Raw genomic sequence first — 16,035 nt, forward strand, 5'->3', positions numbered from 1 at the left:
CCCCAACTCAGTATCCTGGGGCATTTACCCTTTTATCTCTATTTAAGGCTTTTCCCTCCAGGGCAAGAGACTCAGTGGGGTCATTCTCCTGCCTGAACTCTGTCCTGTGACTAAGCACTAAGAAGCCACAGCAATCAGCCCTGGAAGCTTTTTGCTGTGTCACAAGAATGAGATAAGGAGGTACCTCCTCCCAACATCAGACCTATCATCTGACTCAGCACTTAATTCAGATGTCACCACGCATGTCTGCATCCAAACAGTGTTCCCTATGTGACAGGTTCTCAGAATGTTCAATGAATAAATGCTGTGATGAGAAAGGGAGGGGTGTCTAAGGCTCAGGACACAGACACCTCAACAGGGACACTCACAAGCTGGCTCAGAGCATAGAACAACTGCAGTCTTCACAAAGAAACTGAGAAGGACTCCAAAACCTGCCTAGTCTCTGAGCACCTGGTGGCCCTGAGCAACATCTCTTGGCCTAGTCTGCCCATCTGTAGAACGCAAATGCCAATTACATGAACTGACAGATTTATTTCAATGGCCAGGAATGAGAGGCTGTAGCAGCACTCCATTAACTGCAAGGCCCTGTAACTCGCTCTTCCTCATGGGAAAGGCTGGTGCCTGCAAATACAACGTCAGGATCAGGAAAAACCAGACTCCCCGCCCAGCCTGGGGCTGGCAAAGATGCCTTGGAAGGAACCCCAGCATGGGAAGAACCTGGACCCTGTGTCCAGCTTCACCAGGGGCATGATACAGACCCCAGCAGAGTTGCTTTGTGTCTCTGAACTGCTGTTTCTCATTTGTAAAATAGGCAGTTTGGGCAAAATGGTCTCTGAGACCCCTTCCAGCCCTGACATTCAACAGCCTTAAGCTGCATAAGAAACATAAACAGGAAATGAAAGTTGTGGCCAGATGAGAAGATAAAGAGGTAACCCTGAGTAAGAACGGAGGTTCTCATGAGTATTGAAAAGGTCATTCAACTTTTTTAAAGTATGACTTCTGACATCAAAATATAAAAACCCAGTTTCTTCCTATTTATTTTGTCATCACATTACTCATCACGGGTAGCACAGACTTCCATCACTTTTGTTCAGCAGATTCACAACGGTCTAAAGATGAACAAGATTGGTGTGGGGGTCCCAGACCATTTTAAGGAGTCAAGCAGATGCTATTTAGACAAGTAACCTAAAGTTGACTCAGAAAGAGGCCTGAGAGCCGCCCAAGAGATGGGCGCCACACCTGGAAAAACACTGTGGGCCGAGAAAACACACCCTGGCTTGAGACTGTGACAAGGCAGCAGCTGGGAGTCGCAGGTGATTATCTCTGACCGCACAGCTCCCCACACAGGCAGCCCCACCTACCCCACCTGAAGGATGCATGTTGGCAGGGGCCTAGTTGCATCAACGGCTAACCATTCTCTTCTGCAATGCTGGTGTAGGGCCAGCTAGTAACCATATACATTTTTTAAACAGAATTAATTTTTCAAAAAAGGTAACCACTTCCTACTGCAAGGAATCATCGGATGGTGTTTCACTCTGCTCCTTCCCACATGACAATCTTAGGAAGCAGAGAGTGGGTTTTTTATTAGCCACTTTGTGGTCATTCGTCATTTTTGAGAGCATGGTTTATCCCAAAAGGAAATCTACAAAGGTAAACAGAGGAAGCAGATGAAGACAACAGGATGTCATGGAAACACAGCTGCCACCAAATGCAGCCTCCATGCCCACCTGTGATTCACCAATCCCGCTCAGGCAAAGGAAAGTGAGGCTTTGTGGGGGCTTGTCTCTCTCTCTCAGCATGGGAAAGCACCCAAGCCAGTGAAATTCTGGAGAGCCCTGAGGAACTTTGGATGGTTAAGTTCTCCCTTAAACAAAAGGCCCAGGGGAGGGGAGCTGTTAGGGATTATAAAAGAGCCCTCTCTGGCTGGGTAGCTCAGTTGATTCAAGTGTCACCCAGATATCCCAAGGTTGCGGATTCGATCCCAGTCAGGGCACATACAAGAGTCGACCAATGAATGTATAAGTAAGTGAAACACAAATCTCTCTCTCTCTCTCTCTATCAAGTCAATAAATAAAAATTTTTTAAAAAAAGAAAAGAGGCTCTGAGGGTGACACTAACTAAATGCAACATGCGGATCTTATTAAAATTCTGATTCAAACAAACCATCAATAAAAAGACATCTCTGAGAAAAGAAAACCTGACTATCAACTGGGAATGAGATGACATTAACAAAACTGTGGGTTGTAGAAATGGTCTCTGGCAATGTGTTTTTAAAACGCCTTACCTCTTAGAGACACTTCCTTAAGTATTTTGGGGAGGTGTGATATGCTGTCTAGGATTTGTTTTAAAATACTACAGAAAACAAAAGTTGTTGGGAAAGCAGGGTGTTTGTTCTACTACCCTCTCCATCTCTGCATATATTTGATAATTTTATAGTATAAAATTTAAAATGAATGAAGGGAGGAAGAACGAAAGGCCTCTGCTTAAGTTCAGCTCGGTTCTACCTTCCAGTATCATCCACCACTCAGCCCATGTTCCACTCTCTGGGATCAGAGTCCACTCCTGGAGAAGACAAGAAGAGGGTTAACCTTCTCAAAGAACAACCAACACGAAACCAGACTTCATTCTTGTTAAGCCACACTGGGGAAACTAAGGCCCAGAGAGGTCACACACCTTATGTAAGATCACACAGCCAAAAAATCTACTGGCCTCACAATCACACGTGCACATTTTAGCTGGCATCAGAATTTAAAAGAATGGAAAAGTTTACGATTTGGGTTTCCCAAGTGAGAAAGCTGAGGGAAAATCTGAAAAACAATGGTATATATTAATGTTCTAGTCTGTGCACTAATGTTGAAGTTTCCCAAAAATGCATTTCTCAGAACACTGATGTTGCAAAATGCTCAATGAAAGCGGGGTTTGTGGTTAAATCAGTTTGGGAAAACCTGCAGAGTGAACCCATTCCAGTGAAGTCCCAAAGCACTCTGGCTCATTAGTGCTCTCAAGAGGTCCCCCAGTAAAGGAGCCCCTGTAACCTGCTCAAATCAGCACTGGTCAAATGCATCTGACCTACAGAACCCTTTAATCGAGTAATACCACTGACATCCCACCAACCCAGCATTTAGATGTTTCCTTAGGAAATGCTGAGCTAAGCCTTTTGAAAGAAAATCTTGATAGTCAGTTACCCTGGATTTAGGACTGAAAAACCAAACCAAACCAGCCCTGATTGGGATAAGAAGGAAGTGTCTACAAAGCAGAAATAACTCACATACTTCAAGGCCTTTGGGGATGGAGATATCAGTACTGGAAACCCAAAGGAAATGTGTGAACATCCCTTGGCTGCCAGATATGAATACTGCTGGGAGTTTCTGGTTAGTAACACCGGTTATAACTCTTTTTTTTTTTTTTTTTTTTTTTTTTTTTTTTTTTTTTTTTTTTTTATAGAGACAGAGAGAGGGATAGACGGGGACAGACAGACAGGAATGGAGAGAGATGAGAAGCATCAATCATTAGTTTTTCATTGCGTGTTGCAACACCTCAGTTGTTCATTGATTGCTTTCTCATATGTGCCTTGACCGTGGGCCTTCAGCAGACCGAGTAACCCCTTGCTGGAGCCAGCGACCTTGGGCTCAAGCTGGTGGAATGTTTGCTCAAACCAGATGAGCCCGTGCTCAAGTTGGCAACCTCGGGGTCTCGAACCTGGGTCCTCTGCATCCCAGTCCGAGGCTCTATCCACTGCGCCACCGCCCGGTCAGGCCGGTTATAACTCTTGAGGCTTATGGATGACTACTGATACTAAATCTTCCTCTAAGTCCCAAGGAACTGTCCTGAGACTTCCCAAGATAGGTCTGGAAAAAAAAAACACAATTTTTTGAAGAAAAAGTAAAGAAAATGTTGGAAGTAAGACTCCAGCCAGGCCAATCACTCCCAAGCCAAGGTGCTGCAGACAGTATGAATTTCCTTTAAAAACTCAAAACAAGCAATATTTTGTTCCTCCCAAAATTAAGCATAAATTGCCTCATGATCCGTAATTCCCCTTCTGAATATATATCCGAAAGAAATGAAAGCAGGGTCTGGAAGAGATGTTTGCACATCCATGTTCATAGCAGCATTATTACAATAGACAATAGGCAAAAGAACCCAAGTGTCCGCTGATGGCTGAATGACAAACAAAATGTGGTCTCTACATACAACAGAATATTATTCTGCCTTAAAATGGAAGGGAATCCTGGCACAGGCTACGACAGGATGGATCTTGAGGACACTGAGACAAGTAGAAAAGCCCATCACAAAAAGACAAATATTGTATATGATTCTGTTTATATGACGTACCTAGAGCAGTCAGATGCATAGAGACAGGAGGTAGAAAGGTGGTTCCTGGGGCTAGGGAAAGGAGGGAATAGAAAGTTACTGTTTAATAGGTATAGTGACGGATGGTAGTGATGGTTACAACAACGTAAATGTACTTACCCCTGAACTGAATACTTAAAGATGATTAAAATAGAAAATATCAGGGTGTGTGTGTGTGTGTGTGTGTGTGTATTATTTATATTTTGCCACAATTTTAAAAAATAGAAAAAAATGGTTCAAATAATAAATGTTATGCTATATATATATTACAACAATTTAAAAAAAAGGCCCTGGCAGGCTGGCACAGTGGTAGAGCACTGCACCAGTGTGTGGATGCCCCAGGTTCGATTCCCAGTCAGGGCGCACAGGAGAAGCGCCCATCTGATTCTCCACCTCTCCCCCTCCCTCACGCCTCTCTTTCTCTCTCTCTCTCTGTCTGTCTCTCTCTCTCTTCCCCTCCTGCAGCCATTGCTCAATTGGAGCGAGTTGGCCCCAGGTGCTGAGGATGGCTCCATGGCCTCCCCTCAGACCCTACAAACAGTTCAGTTGCTGAGCAACAGAGCAACACCCAGCTGGGCAGAGCATCACCCCTAGTGGGCTTTACAGGGGGATCCCCATCTGGCGCATGCGGGAGTCTGTCTTGACAAACCTCCTCTCATTTAATAATAAAAAAAAAGCAAGTGGATTATGATTCTTTATGAGAAACAAACACCAAGGTCAACAGTCACCTCCCAATTATCAACCAAGGGTTTAGATTTGGATGGCTAACATGAAACATGCCAAACATCTGTTTACTAGTTTAAAAGGTTCCTCTCACGGAACTCTATCTCAAAAAAATCAATAGTCACAGTATTTATTTATTTATTATTATTTTTTTTTTTTGCATTTTTCTGAAGCTGGAAACAGGGAGAGACAGTCAGACAGACTCCCGCATGCGCCCGACCGGGATCCACCCGGCACGCCCACCATGGGGCGATGCTCTGCCCACCAGGGAGCAATGCTCTGCCCATCCTGGGCGTCGGTCGCCATGTCGCGACCAGAGCCACTCTAGCGCCTGAGGCAGAGGCCACAGAGCCATCCCCAGCGCCCGGGCCATCTTTGCTCCAATGGAGCCTTGGCTGCGGGAGGGGAAGAGAGAGACAGAGAGGAAGGCGCGGCGGAGGGGTGGAGAAGCAAATGGGCGCTTCTCCTGTGTGCCCTGGCCGGAAATCGAACCCGGGTCCTCCGCACGCTAGGCCGAGGCTCTACCGCTGAGCCAACCGGCCAGGGCCAATAGTCACAGTATTTAAAGCTGAGCAATCTACCCCAGGTAAAAGATAAAAAAGATGCACGATCCCCCAACCCAATCCTACTTAAAATTCTTCCCTGCTGAACATGCGCAGCATCCCTACCACAGAGACTGATAGGCAGCTCAGACCTCTTGCTCTACATCCACTATTTCTGTGGCTCACATCCTCCCAGGTTACGGGAAATCACTGAAGAACCCCCTCGCACTGGCCTGCAGAATGTATAGGTGGTTGGATAAGGTGGAACAAAAAAGGTAAGAAAGGCCCTGGCTGGGAAACTCAGTTGATTAGAGCATCAACCCAAAGTGCCAAGGTTGCAGGTTCAATCCTCGGTCGGGGCACATACAAGAATCAACCAATGAATGTATAAATAAGTGGAACAACAAATTAATGTTTCTCTCTCTCTCCCCCTTCCTCTCTCTCTCTAAAAACCAATAATAAAAAAAAATTTTTTAAGAAATTAAAAATAGCTAAGACAAATATATCTCCCCTGCTGCTTCCTTTTTCAGGAAATAGAAAGCCAAAGTATCAAAAATTACTCAACACTAACACTAAATGAGAGACCAATAACATGGTACAGAGCCGAAGAAGCCTCAAAAATCTAGTTCAACCCTATTACCAAGCCTCCTTGGTCCCAGTGCCGCTTTAGAAGCGCTGGGGATTCCACAGGATGAGCACGTCCACAGTCCTGGCTAAACTTCTAGGGACTGAGGGAGGGGAGGTAGAAAAAGAAAAAAACAAGCCCCAGGTAGTTAAGAAGCTCATCCAATGTCAAGATGTTGCAAAGCTAGGGGCAGATACATGTCCAAAGACTCTTTTGAGGACACCAAGCTGACATTCAAATTCTACATGCAGAAAGGGAAGGGCTCTCCAATCCTATAAAAGGCAATGTTGGTGCTCCATAGGCTCCTGGCAGCCAGCCCCACAATGCCGGTACCTGATGGGTGACCTTGGGAACTTCAGACACCAATGTCACACCACTTGCTTCCATCACAGACATACTGTACGTAGTGACATCTGTGTGTGAATCTGAAACTCACCCTAGCCTTCCCGTACTCCTACAGCCTTCTGTCATTGTGAAGTTACCATTTAAGAAATCTGCACGTATTTCTAAAGAGGAACTGCAGCATCACACCACTCATTCTACACACAGCTGACTAGTCATCTACTCAACAGAAATTTACTGAACACCTATCTTGGGCCAGACTCTGTTATTCCAGGCGTCAGGAATATTAGCAGCGAGTTCAGCTGTAGAGATTACACCCTACTCTTGGTGATCCACAGCCACAGTGGAGGCAACCCTGACATCTGCTCAGCACCGTTCACCAGGAGCTCTCACGAAACCCTCTGCAATACCGGGAGAATCCCAGGGTTCTGTTCCAAGGCTGATTCCAGGCTGTACTGCTCACCACACTGACAAATGCTCCTCCTTTTTCTTACTAATTATCAAATAGCACAGTGAGGTAGTTATGGTTTTAATTATTTTGTAGAGTAGGAGATAAGCTCAGAAAGGTTAAGTGCCTTGTTCAAAGTCTAAAACCTAGTGAAGTCTGCCCACCTCCCCAGCATCCCACTCTAGCAACGACCTCGCCTGCTAACTGTATCATCACATATCACATCAATCATATGGACATTCACCAGCTGTTTTTTAATAATTTATTTATTTTTTAATTTTTTTTATTATTTATTCATTTTAGAGAGAAGAGAGAGAGAGTCAGAGAGAGAGAGAGAGAGAGGAGAGAGAGACAGGGGGAAGGAGCTGGAAGCATCAACTCCCATATGTGCCTTGACCAGGTAAGCCCAGGGTTTCGAACCGGCGACCTCAGCATTTCTAGGTCGAGGCTTTATCCACTGCGCCACCACAGGTCAGGCCTCACCAGCTGTTTTACCTGGCACAACATCCTTCCCACTCTTCTCCCTTTGGAGAACTGCTTCTCCCCACTTTAAAGAACCATACAGTAAGTACTAGTACGGAATGCTAATCAAAGCATCCCATCACCCAACCCTATTAGTTGGGTCCATGGCTGAGTCAATCTTAGTCCTCTAGCTCGGGCCACAATGACTGGGCCTCATGTGGACACATGACCCTAATCAGACCAACTGAAATCCTTCCATGAGATTTTTCTGCCTGGGCTAATTAGCTAGAGCTCCCTTTATTCTCTGGCCAGGGGCTGTGAAGACGGAAGCCCTGTTCCAGGCCCCTAAGTTCCAGGCCCATAGGAAAGAGTGTAGCATTCAGGATCAACCATCCAAAGGCCAGTTTCCCCAATCCATCCCAAGGTTTTGGAATATCATATAATAACTTTCTCTTTCCTGCCTAATACGATTTAGGCTAAGTTTCTGTCACCTGCAATAAAGGCTCCCTCAGATAAAGCATAGAGGAATAACTGAAATTTACCTTTCTCTTAGAAAACACTTCTCAATCATTGCTTCCAAGCTCTTCCACCCATTCCTTGCAACACAAAAGAAAAATTACAATGGCTGGAACTTTTTCTTTGGTCACTGTCCCTGCTGACCCTCCAGGGCAAAGTAGATGAAGAAAGGTGGCTGGAACCTAAGAGAGTTGGGAGAGAACAAAAGGCCCAGGTAACCTCTGATGAATAATAAATAATCCACACCTGACAATCAGCAGCCAACTGTACTTGTCCTACTGGAAAAACCTGGCAGGGTTATTTCTTTTTTAAAAAATTCCTCCGGCTTTAACTTCTGACAAGCGTTCAATGCTTCAATTCCAAGAGAGGTCCAAACCCCACGCACAGCTAGCCACTGTGGTCCTCCAGGTCACCTCCGCATCCCCAGCGACCCAGAGCAGTGCCAAGCTCCTCTCTACTCCAGCCAGCCCAATTCCATAACCTGGAAACACGCTGCTCCTCTGTGGCTAGGCCTGCTGCTCAGAATGTCCTCCTCCCTTCCTTCTGTGTGTTCAAAGTGCTCCTTCTACACCCAGTTCAAGCCTCATCCCTCCACAAAGCCTCCTTCGGCTTCTCCTGTCTCCATTTTCTACCAGGGGTCCCCAAACTTTTTACACAGGGGCCAGTTCACTGTCCCTCAGACTGTTGGAGGGCCGCCAGATACAATGCTCCTCTCACTGACCACCAATGAAAGAGGTGCCCCTTCCAGAAGTGCTGCGGGGGCCGCATGCGGCCTGCGGGATGTAGTTTGAGGACGCCTGCAACTCCGGTGCAGGAAACTGAAGAAGAGGCACAAAGGAGAGGGGAAGAAATTTTCAGCTGTGAGCACACACTACCGGGGCCTGCAGGCAATCACCAAGTTCTGCCACTTCTTCCCCGCAATAGAGATCTGATGTGAAATGGTTTAGGGATCCCTTCACATTTAGATGGTAATTAAGAGCCTCTGGGGGGACCAGAGTGGGGGTGAGAATGAGAGTATTTGGGAAAAGCATGTAGTATGCAGAGCTTTAAAAGGAGGAAAAAAGCCTGCTTGTACTGTATCATTCAATTGATCTATATCATAATGTCACTCTCCTGAGTGTCCCATTCCCCCAACCAGGCAGTGAGCTGCAGGCTGGAATTACATCCTACACATCCCTGTCTCTACGTGCACTCCGGCCCCACCTGGACCGAGCATAGAACTAGGCACTTCAGTCCTCCCAGTGGCTGAGGCAGGAAGAGTAGCTCCCTTAGCCCCATCTCACAGATGAAGACACTGAGGCTCACAGCCGGGAAGGAGCCCTCAACTCCAGGTGCAGGCAGTCACGGTTCTTCAATTGAGAAAACCCAAATGTCAGTAACTCAATCAAGAAGAAAAAACAAAGGACTATGTAGGTTCCAAGTGAACAAACAAGAACCTGGTAAAACTGTGGAGAAAGCCCTAAAGACCTGAGCCACTTGGAGGAAAACATCAGTTCTCTCCCATCTCTACCATCGGCAGGACAGAGATGATCACTTCCTCCTTACAGGTCCAGATATATAGACAAGGAAAGGCTACATAATTCCACAGAGTTCACCAGTGCAGAAAATGGCCTGAAACTATAGCGGGAGGGCCTAATCAGGTAATAGAAAAAAGTGCCCCCAACACAGAATCAGGAGCACTGGGCTATACCTTGACGCCAGCTCCTCTCTGCCCTGCAACTTCTGGCCTGTCTTCACACCTCACCAATGGGGACACAGAGCCCAGCACAGCACAGGAAAGACATCATTCAGCTCATTGGGGTTACCACAAAATTAAGTGAAATATTAAAGCATGCGGAAAAATACAATATGCTGAACAGCAATGTACTGTCAATCCTGATATAGGGATCCCCTTGTCCCCATCAAACAAAACAACACTGTGTTTTCTTAGTCACCTCCATACTCTATAAACGTCCAAGGCTCTAACTGAGCATGAGCAGAACAGATGAGTTTGGTATGCTCACCTGCCCAGTACCACCTAGGCCAGCATCCTCCCAGTTCCAGGCCCCATGTTGGAGGCTACCAAACATCATTTGCCTTCAGCACAGCAAACTCCCACAGCATACAAGTGCCAGGCAGGGGATCGACACTCCACACCCACACAGGGTGCGGAATCCACCAAGGAAGCCCATAAGTGGGTGATGGCAACACCTCCGATGTAGAGATGGTGACAAAGAAAGCCAACTGGCTCCTCTCTCAGGATCTCACAAGGGCTTTGCACTAAGGCTGACTTATGGGCAGATCTATGGACTTGCATGCAGAGTAGGAACTGCTGGGGAGAGCAAGGAGGCAGGATAGAGCGCTGGGTTTCCCTGGCTTTGGCTTCTCATGGATGAGACGGGTAAGTCCATCCCTTCAACCAGAGAAGCTCTTTTATGTACTGAGATCTGCCCCATAAGAAGTGCTCCCTGACTAAAAGAAAATGAAAAGTTGGAAAACCACTATACAGTAAGTCATTTTTTTTCCATAAGTGAGAAGTGGGGTGGCAGAGACAGACTCAGTCATGTGCCCCAACTGGGTCCACCAGCAAGCCCCTACCAAGCAATACTCTGCCCAGCTGGGCTACAGCTCCGTTACTTGGCAACAGAGCTATTTTAATGCCTGAAGTCGAGGCCATGGAGCCATCCTCAGTGCCCAGGGCCAACTTGCCAACTTTGCTTGAATCATTTCAAGCCACGGCTGCAGGAGAGGAAGAGAGAGAGAAAGAGAGAGAGAGAGAGATAAAATGGGGAGGGGTGAAGAAGCCCTCCTGTCGCTTCTCCTATGTGCCCTGACCAGGAATTGAACCCAGGACTTCCACACACCGGGCCAACACTCTGCCACTGAGCCAACCAGCCAGGGCCATAAGTCATCTTTTACAAAGATCCCAGTACTCTACTGTTTACAAGCACATCACGTTATTTCTCCACTGGAAGCTCTAGACCAGGGGTAGTCAACCTTTTTACACCTACCGCCCACTTTGTATCTCTGTTAGTAGTAAAATTTTCTAACCGCCCACCGGTTCCACAGTAATGGTGATTTATAAAGGAGGGAAGTAATTTTACTTTATAAAATTTATAAAGCAGAGTTACAGCAAGTTAAAGCATATAATAATTACTTACCAAGTACTTTATGTTGGATTTTCGCTGTTTGGCAGAACAAATCTTTATAAAACAATTTACTATAGTTAAATCTATCTTTTTATTTATTTTTTGGTTGCTCCGCTACCGTCCACCTTGAAAGCTGGTGGGCGGTAGGGACCAGGTTGACCACCACTGCTCTAGACAGTATCTTGCCATGACAAATGCCATCCTATATTTTTCCTAAAGTATTAACTAAAACAAACTTAGCTTCCCCTTGTAAGTTATTTTTCTGAGAATGTCATGACCCTCTGCAAGGCCATAGAACTCTGCATTGAAGTAAAACAACAGTCTGAAATCACTACCCTTGAGGATAAAATCCAAACTCCATTCCATTTCCTCGAGGTCAGGACCATCTCCTAGAACTTTAGTCCTGTGAGGCCCATCTTCTCCATCAGTCAAGGAAAAGGGGAGGAACTAATTATTGGTAATTCATCAATCTATTCCAGAGATTCAAGCTAATGTTAATTCAAACATATCCCAACAAGGACTTGAGTCTGAGCTCTAACTTCCATGCCTCCTTGATAAACCTCCTCCTTCAAAGAGAGTTAAATGGACAGAAAGGTAAAAGCAATTAAAAAGGGAAAAAAATTACCCAAATGAGATTTCCCTCTATCCTATCCTTCTCTGCATCTTCAAAAGCACCATTCTAAGAGTGGAATGGGTTTGTCCACCAACTCAGATATGATCATAACTGGGGACAGAATGTAGGTTTGAGGGGTGTAAATGCTAGAGAATCAGAAACCCAAAGTGGAGACAAAGGGCCACCAATAAAATGATGTACTGTGTGGCCAGCAGTTTAGTCTCTCTATAGTCTCTCTATATAGTTTCCTTCACTATAAAAAGTGGGGTCAAAAAGGTCAATATACATTAAAGCTGTTATCAAGAACAGCTTATAAAATCATACCCTTAATAAGTGAAGCTTTTAATAGCCATATAAATGGGTCTCATCAGCCTTTGGCTTACAAGTTGCTCACAGCAATTTGTCAACCTTCTCAGTTCCCTCTTAAAATAAGGACAAGACATAGAAATAGTGGCACTTGCTGCTTCCTGGCTCCAAATGTGTTAAATAAAACAGTAGGTCATAACTGAAAACTGGCATCCAACACTTTGAGCATTTTAACAACTCCAAGCCAGACTTTCTTTCTGGCAAGGTGAGAAAAATGGCACAGAGTCGTAACAAATATGATAAACCAGAGTCCCTGCCACAACAGTAGGTGCCTAATAAATGCTTGTTCCCGTCTTTCCTCAGTGCTACACCTTCCTGAAGCTTCCTAGTGTAAAAGACTGGGTTTCCACACTCCCCAACCAGGCTAGCACAAGCCTACCACTTGTCACAAACACCCAGCATAACCCCCACACATGAAAACTCACAAATCGGTCACTCACTACCCAAGGGAACCCGCCACGGATCTTCCCTCCTCACACAGCTCTGCAGGTCAGGGAGGGATCTGAGCCCCAGCAGCCACTACTAGGATTTTCCCATGGTGCAATGCAACTTCTCCAACTTTTCCAGGCCCACAGTTTCCAAAGAAACCTAGTAGGCATTGCACATAATCAACCACAAGCCTGGAGAACAAACTGAGCTTTGGGCAGAGAGCGCAGAGACAGACAGAGAGTTAAAAGGCACCAGAGGTCCTGAAACCAGGTAGTAGGGACCAAAATTCAGAAATACCGGTCCTGACCCAGGTTCCATTCTTCCAGGCTGTATCATTGATTAAAGGCTAACAGAGGTTCTCAAAGGACTGGCGAATGGTGAAGAGCCTTAGAAATGGGACTAACAGACATCCTCAGCGGTCCCCTGGAGGTTGGACCTGGTTGGACCTGGTGGTCTGGGGAGGACCCCGCTGCCCTGGCACCCGAGAGCCCAGGCCTGCAGAGCAGGGCATTGTTCACAGCGACGGCGGGACTAGGGGAGGAGGTGTGAAGTAGAGGTCTGCGCATCGCTCCCTCCCCAGGCGAGCTAGAGGAGGAAAGGTTGTCCCCGAGGCCAGCGCCAGGTAAAGGAGTGGCCCTCCCCAGTCCCCCCCCCTCCGAGAGCAGGAGAGCGAAGTCGGGGACGGCAGGTTCGAGAGGCCGGACGGGGGTCCCACACTCACCGGCGCCCTCGGCTGCCTGCGGCGGGCCGACGACGCCGTTCAGGTAGAGAATGGGTAGCAGGTGAGGCTGCGTCTTCTCCAGCGCCGCGCGCAGGTCCTGGAAGTGGTCCCGCTCCTTGGTCAGCAGCAGCTTGAGCAGCAGCTCCGCCTTGCTGCCTCCCGCCTCCTCGTCCAGTTGCCGCCGCTCGCCGGGGCTCAGCGCTCCCGCAGCCTCGAGCAGCCCGAGCACGGCCTCCACCTCCGTCATGGCCTGCGCCAGGTTCTGCTGACACTGGGCGAGCAGCTCCCGGCGCTGGGGCTCCATGGTGGCGGGCCGCCCCGCCCCGCGGACGGCTCTCGGGCTCCCGAGCGGCCCCGCGGCGCCCTGGGCGGCGAGCGCCCGGCTGCAGCTCTAGCGCGCCGGGAGCCGGCAGGCGGCGGGGGCCATGGGCCGGGGCCTGGGCGCGGGGGGCCCGGGCGGCGGGTGGCGCTCAGCAGCGGCCGCCTCCCGGGCTCAGGAGCGCAGCCATGTTGGCTACGGCGGCGGCTGGACTAGAGGAGGAGGAGGAGGAGACGGAGGAGGAGAAGGAGGAGGCGGAGGTGGGGACGGCGGCCCGGGCGCGCCCCGAGGCCGGGCTCCAGCCGGGCATGCTCCCCCTCCCCCTCCGCGCGCGCGCCGCCGCCGCTCCCTCCCGGCCCCGCGACAAAAGTCGCCCGACGCCCCGGCCCCTGCGCCGTTCCCCAAACCAGATCCCAACTCCAAGGGCAAAGTGGCCGGGCTGCGTTCGCCAAGCCCCCGACGGCTCAAGCTCGGCCCGGGTCAGCGGGGCCCCGCGGCCGTCGCCGGCTCAGTTCTCCACCGCCCCCGTCCCCCCACACCCTCGAGCGTCTTCCGAGCGCCCGGACGGCCGGCCCGAGGGGGTGGACAAGGGGAGGGGTCCTCGCCCCGGCCCTCCCGGGAGGCGGGGACGTCGCGCTCGCTTGCCCTCCTAGTCCCTGAGGCCCAGGTGCGAACGCCGGTGAGGGATGCAGATTAGGGGCCCGGCGGGAAACCGCCAGACGCACCCCCCACCACACGCCCCAGCCCCTTCAGTCGGGCCAGGCACACGGCCAGTCTTCAAACAATTGGATACCCCCCCCCCCCAAAACAAAAACCCTGACCTCAAACCAGGGTTTTCTAATCTAAAAACTCACAAATAAAGCCTGGAGACAACTGAGGGTGAATGCCCCCCCCCACCTGAACATCTCCCAATTAAAACCTCCCCGGAATCTGAGAGTTTCCCACCTCCAAGGGGCTCTTACGGAGAGATTTTCCCAGTATAATGCCCTAAATTTCAGTTATCCAGGATCTTTCTCCTCCACCCCATTTGAGATGAGTTGGTCCCCAGCTTCTAAAGGAAAGAAGAGGGGTGTGTTCCTGGATGAAGAAGAAAGTTGTGGAGGTTTGCTCTAGAACCATTAATCTTTGGTGCAACAGAGATGCTGTCCCTGCTAGAAGGCACCCCCAGATTCTAGCTAGTCTCTAGAAGAGGCAAATCAGTGGACTATGGAAACTTTGCTTCTGGGATCCCCTCAGTAAGGATCTAAAGTCCTGCTCCAAGGAGGTTTTCAGCCTTCCATCACAGTCCTTTGTGAACACATACTATTTACCTTCAGAGTGGATAAGGTCCTTGAAAGCTGGAACCCCAACTGATTGCTCCCAGTAACCCCACTGCACCCAGAGCAGAGTGGGATCCCACCATTGCAAATGGCTGTGTTGTAACGGGGGAGTCTCATTTATACACACTGATGCCACAGGTGTCACTGCCACTCCAGCTTCCATCATTTTTTTGTCCTTCCCCCCAAAGCAAAGTTCTCCATCAGATTCCCTTCTTTAAAGGGGAGGAGTCACTTTTATTTAATGAAAACCAACTCTATATTGTAGTTAGAACAAGAATACCAAAATTTGCACCTCAGTTTTGGGTTCCCTTTAAGTAGATGCACAACAGGAGTGCAAATTGATTACCCTGGCTGAATTTGGTTTTCTCCTCAGGAGAATGGAATGGAGAGAGTATATTCAAATCAGGGTTTATTAGCCTTGGGCTCAAGAATAAGTTAGGGTGTGAGTGAAGCTTTTGAAATTAACTGAACTCTTCTGTGGATATGTATGTGTATTTCTAGGATAGAGGTCCATAGCTTTGATCAAACTCTTGAAGGCTTCCCTGACCCAAAATGGACTCCAAAGTGGCAGAAAAAAATATTTTGGCTGCCTCCCTGATCAGAGAGTCTGGGGCTTCCATGGCAGCACAAGGTTCTAGGAGAGGGGAAAGTGGGCTATTGCAGTGCCTGGGGTTCAGACGGCTGCCTAGCTCGTGCCTCCTCTTCCTGTCCCTAAGAGGTGGTTCCCCCTTATGGCCACCACTGCCTTAAGCAACTGCAGAGCCTAAATCATCCACAAAGACACCCACCCTTCCAGACACATCTGGACTTCTGATCTTAGCTGGATTAACTAGAAATCTAGGAGGTGGAAGGAAGGTGAAAAAGTGGTGGTTGGGGGAGAGAAATTGAGACTAATTTGGTTTATGGTTAGAACCAACAGGAAATCCCCAACTTAAGGCAAGGAGTGCCTGAGACAGGAGGGAGCAAGAGGGAGGCTCTCTCCCAGTAACCCCTAAAAGGAAGGTGGGGAGCATGTGTGTTTTGTCCCTGGAAGCCTTCCCAGGAAGCAAGCAGCGAGGAAGTCCATTTGCTAAGAGTGCTTTCACCCAGGGGCTGTGCAGTGATGGACACTACTTTCAACAAACCCTTTATT

At 48.4% G+C, this 16,035-nt stretch overlaps 1 protein-coding gene across 2 annotated transcripts in view; it reads right to left on the reverse strand.

Moving 5' to 3' along the window:
- Positions 1-13,923, reverse strand: part of DLG5 (discs large MAGUK scaffold protein 5) — a 116,971-nt gene extending 103,048 nt beyond the window's left edge. Inside the window, exon 1 of one of the 2 annotated variants that reach the window (XM_066242928.1) lies at positions 13,266-13,923. In XM_066242928.1, the coding sequence (XP_066099025.1) occupies positions 13,266-13,569 (304 nt within the window). In that variant the 5' untranslated portion in view covers positions 13,570-13,923. The remainder of the gene's footprint in view (positions 1-13,265) is intronic. The other variant, XM_066242929.1, reaches the window with a different exon arrangement.
- Positions 13,924-16,035: the final 2,112 nt, after the last annotated feature.

The sequence above is a fragment of the Saccopteryx bilineata genome, chromosome 9 (genome assembly GCF_036850765.1).
Source record: "Saccopteryx bilineata isolate mSacBil1 chromosome 9, mSacBil1_pri_phased_curated, whole genome shotgun sequence".
Taxonomy (NCBI): Eukaryota; Metazoa; Chordata; class Mammalia; order Chiroptera; family Emballonuridae; genus Saccopteryx; species Saccopteryx bilineata.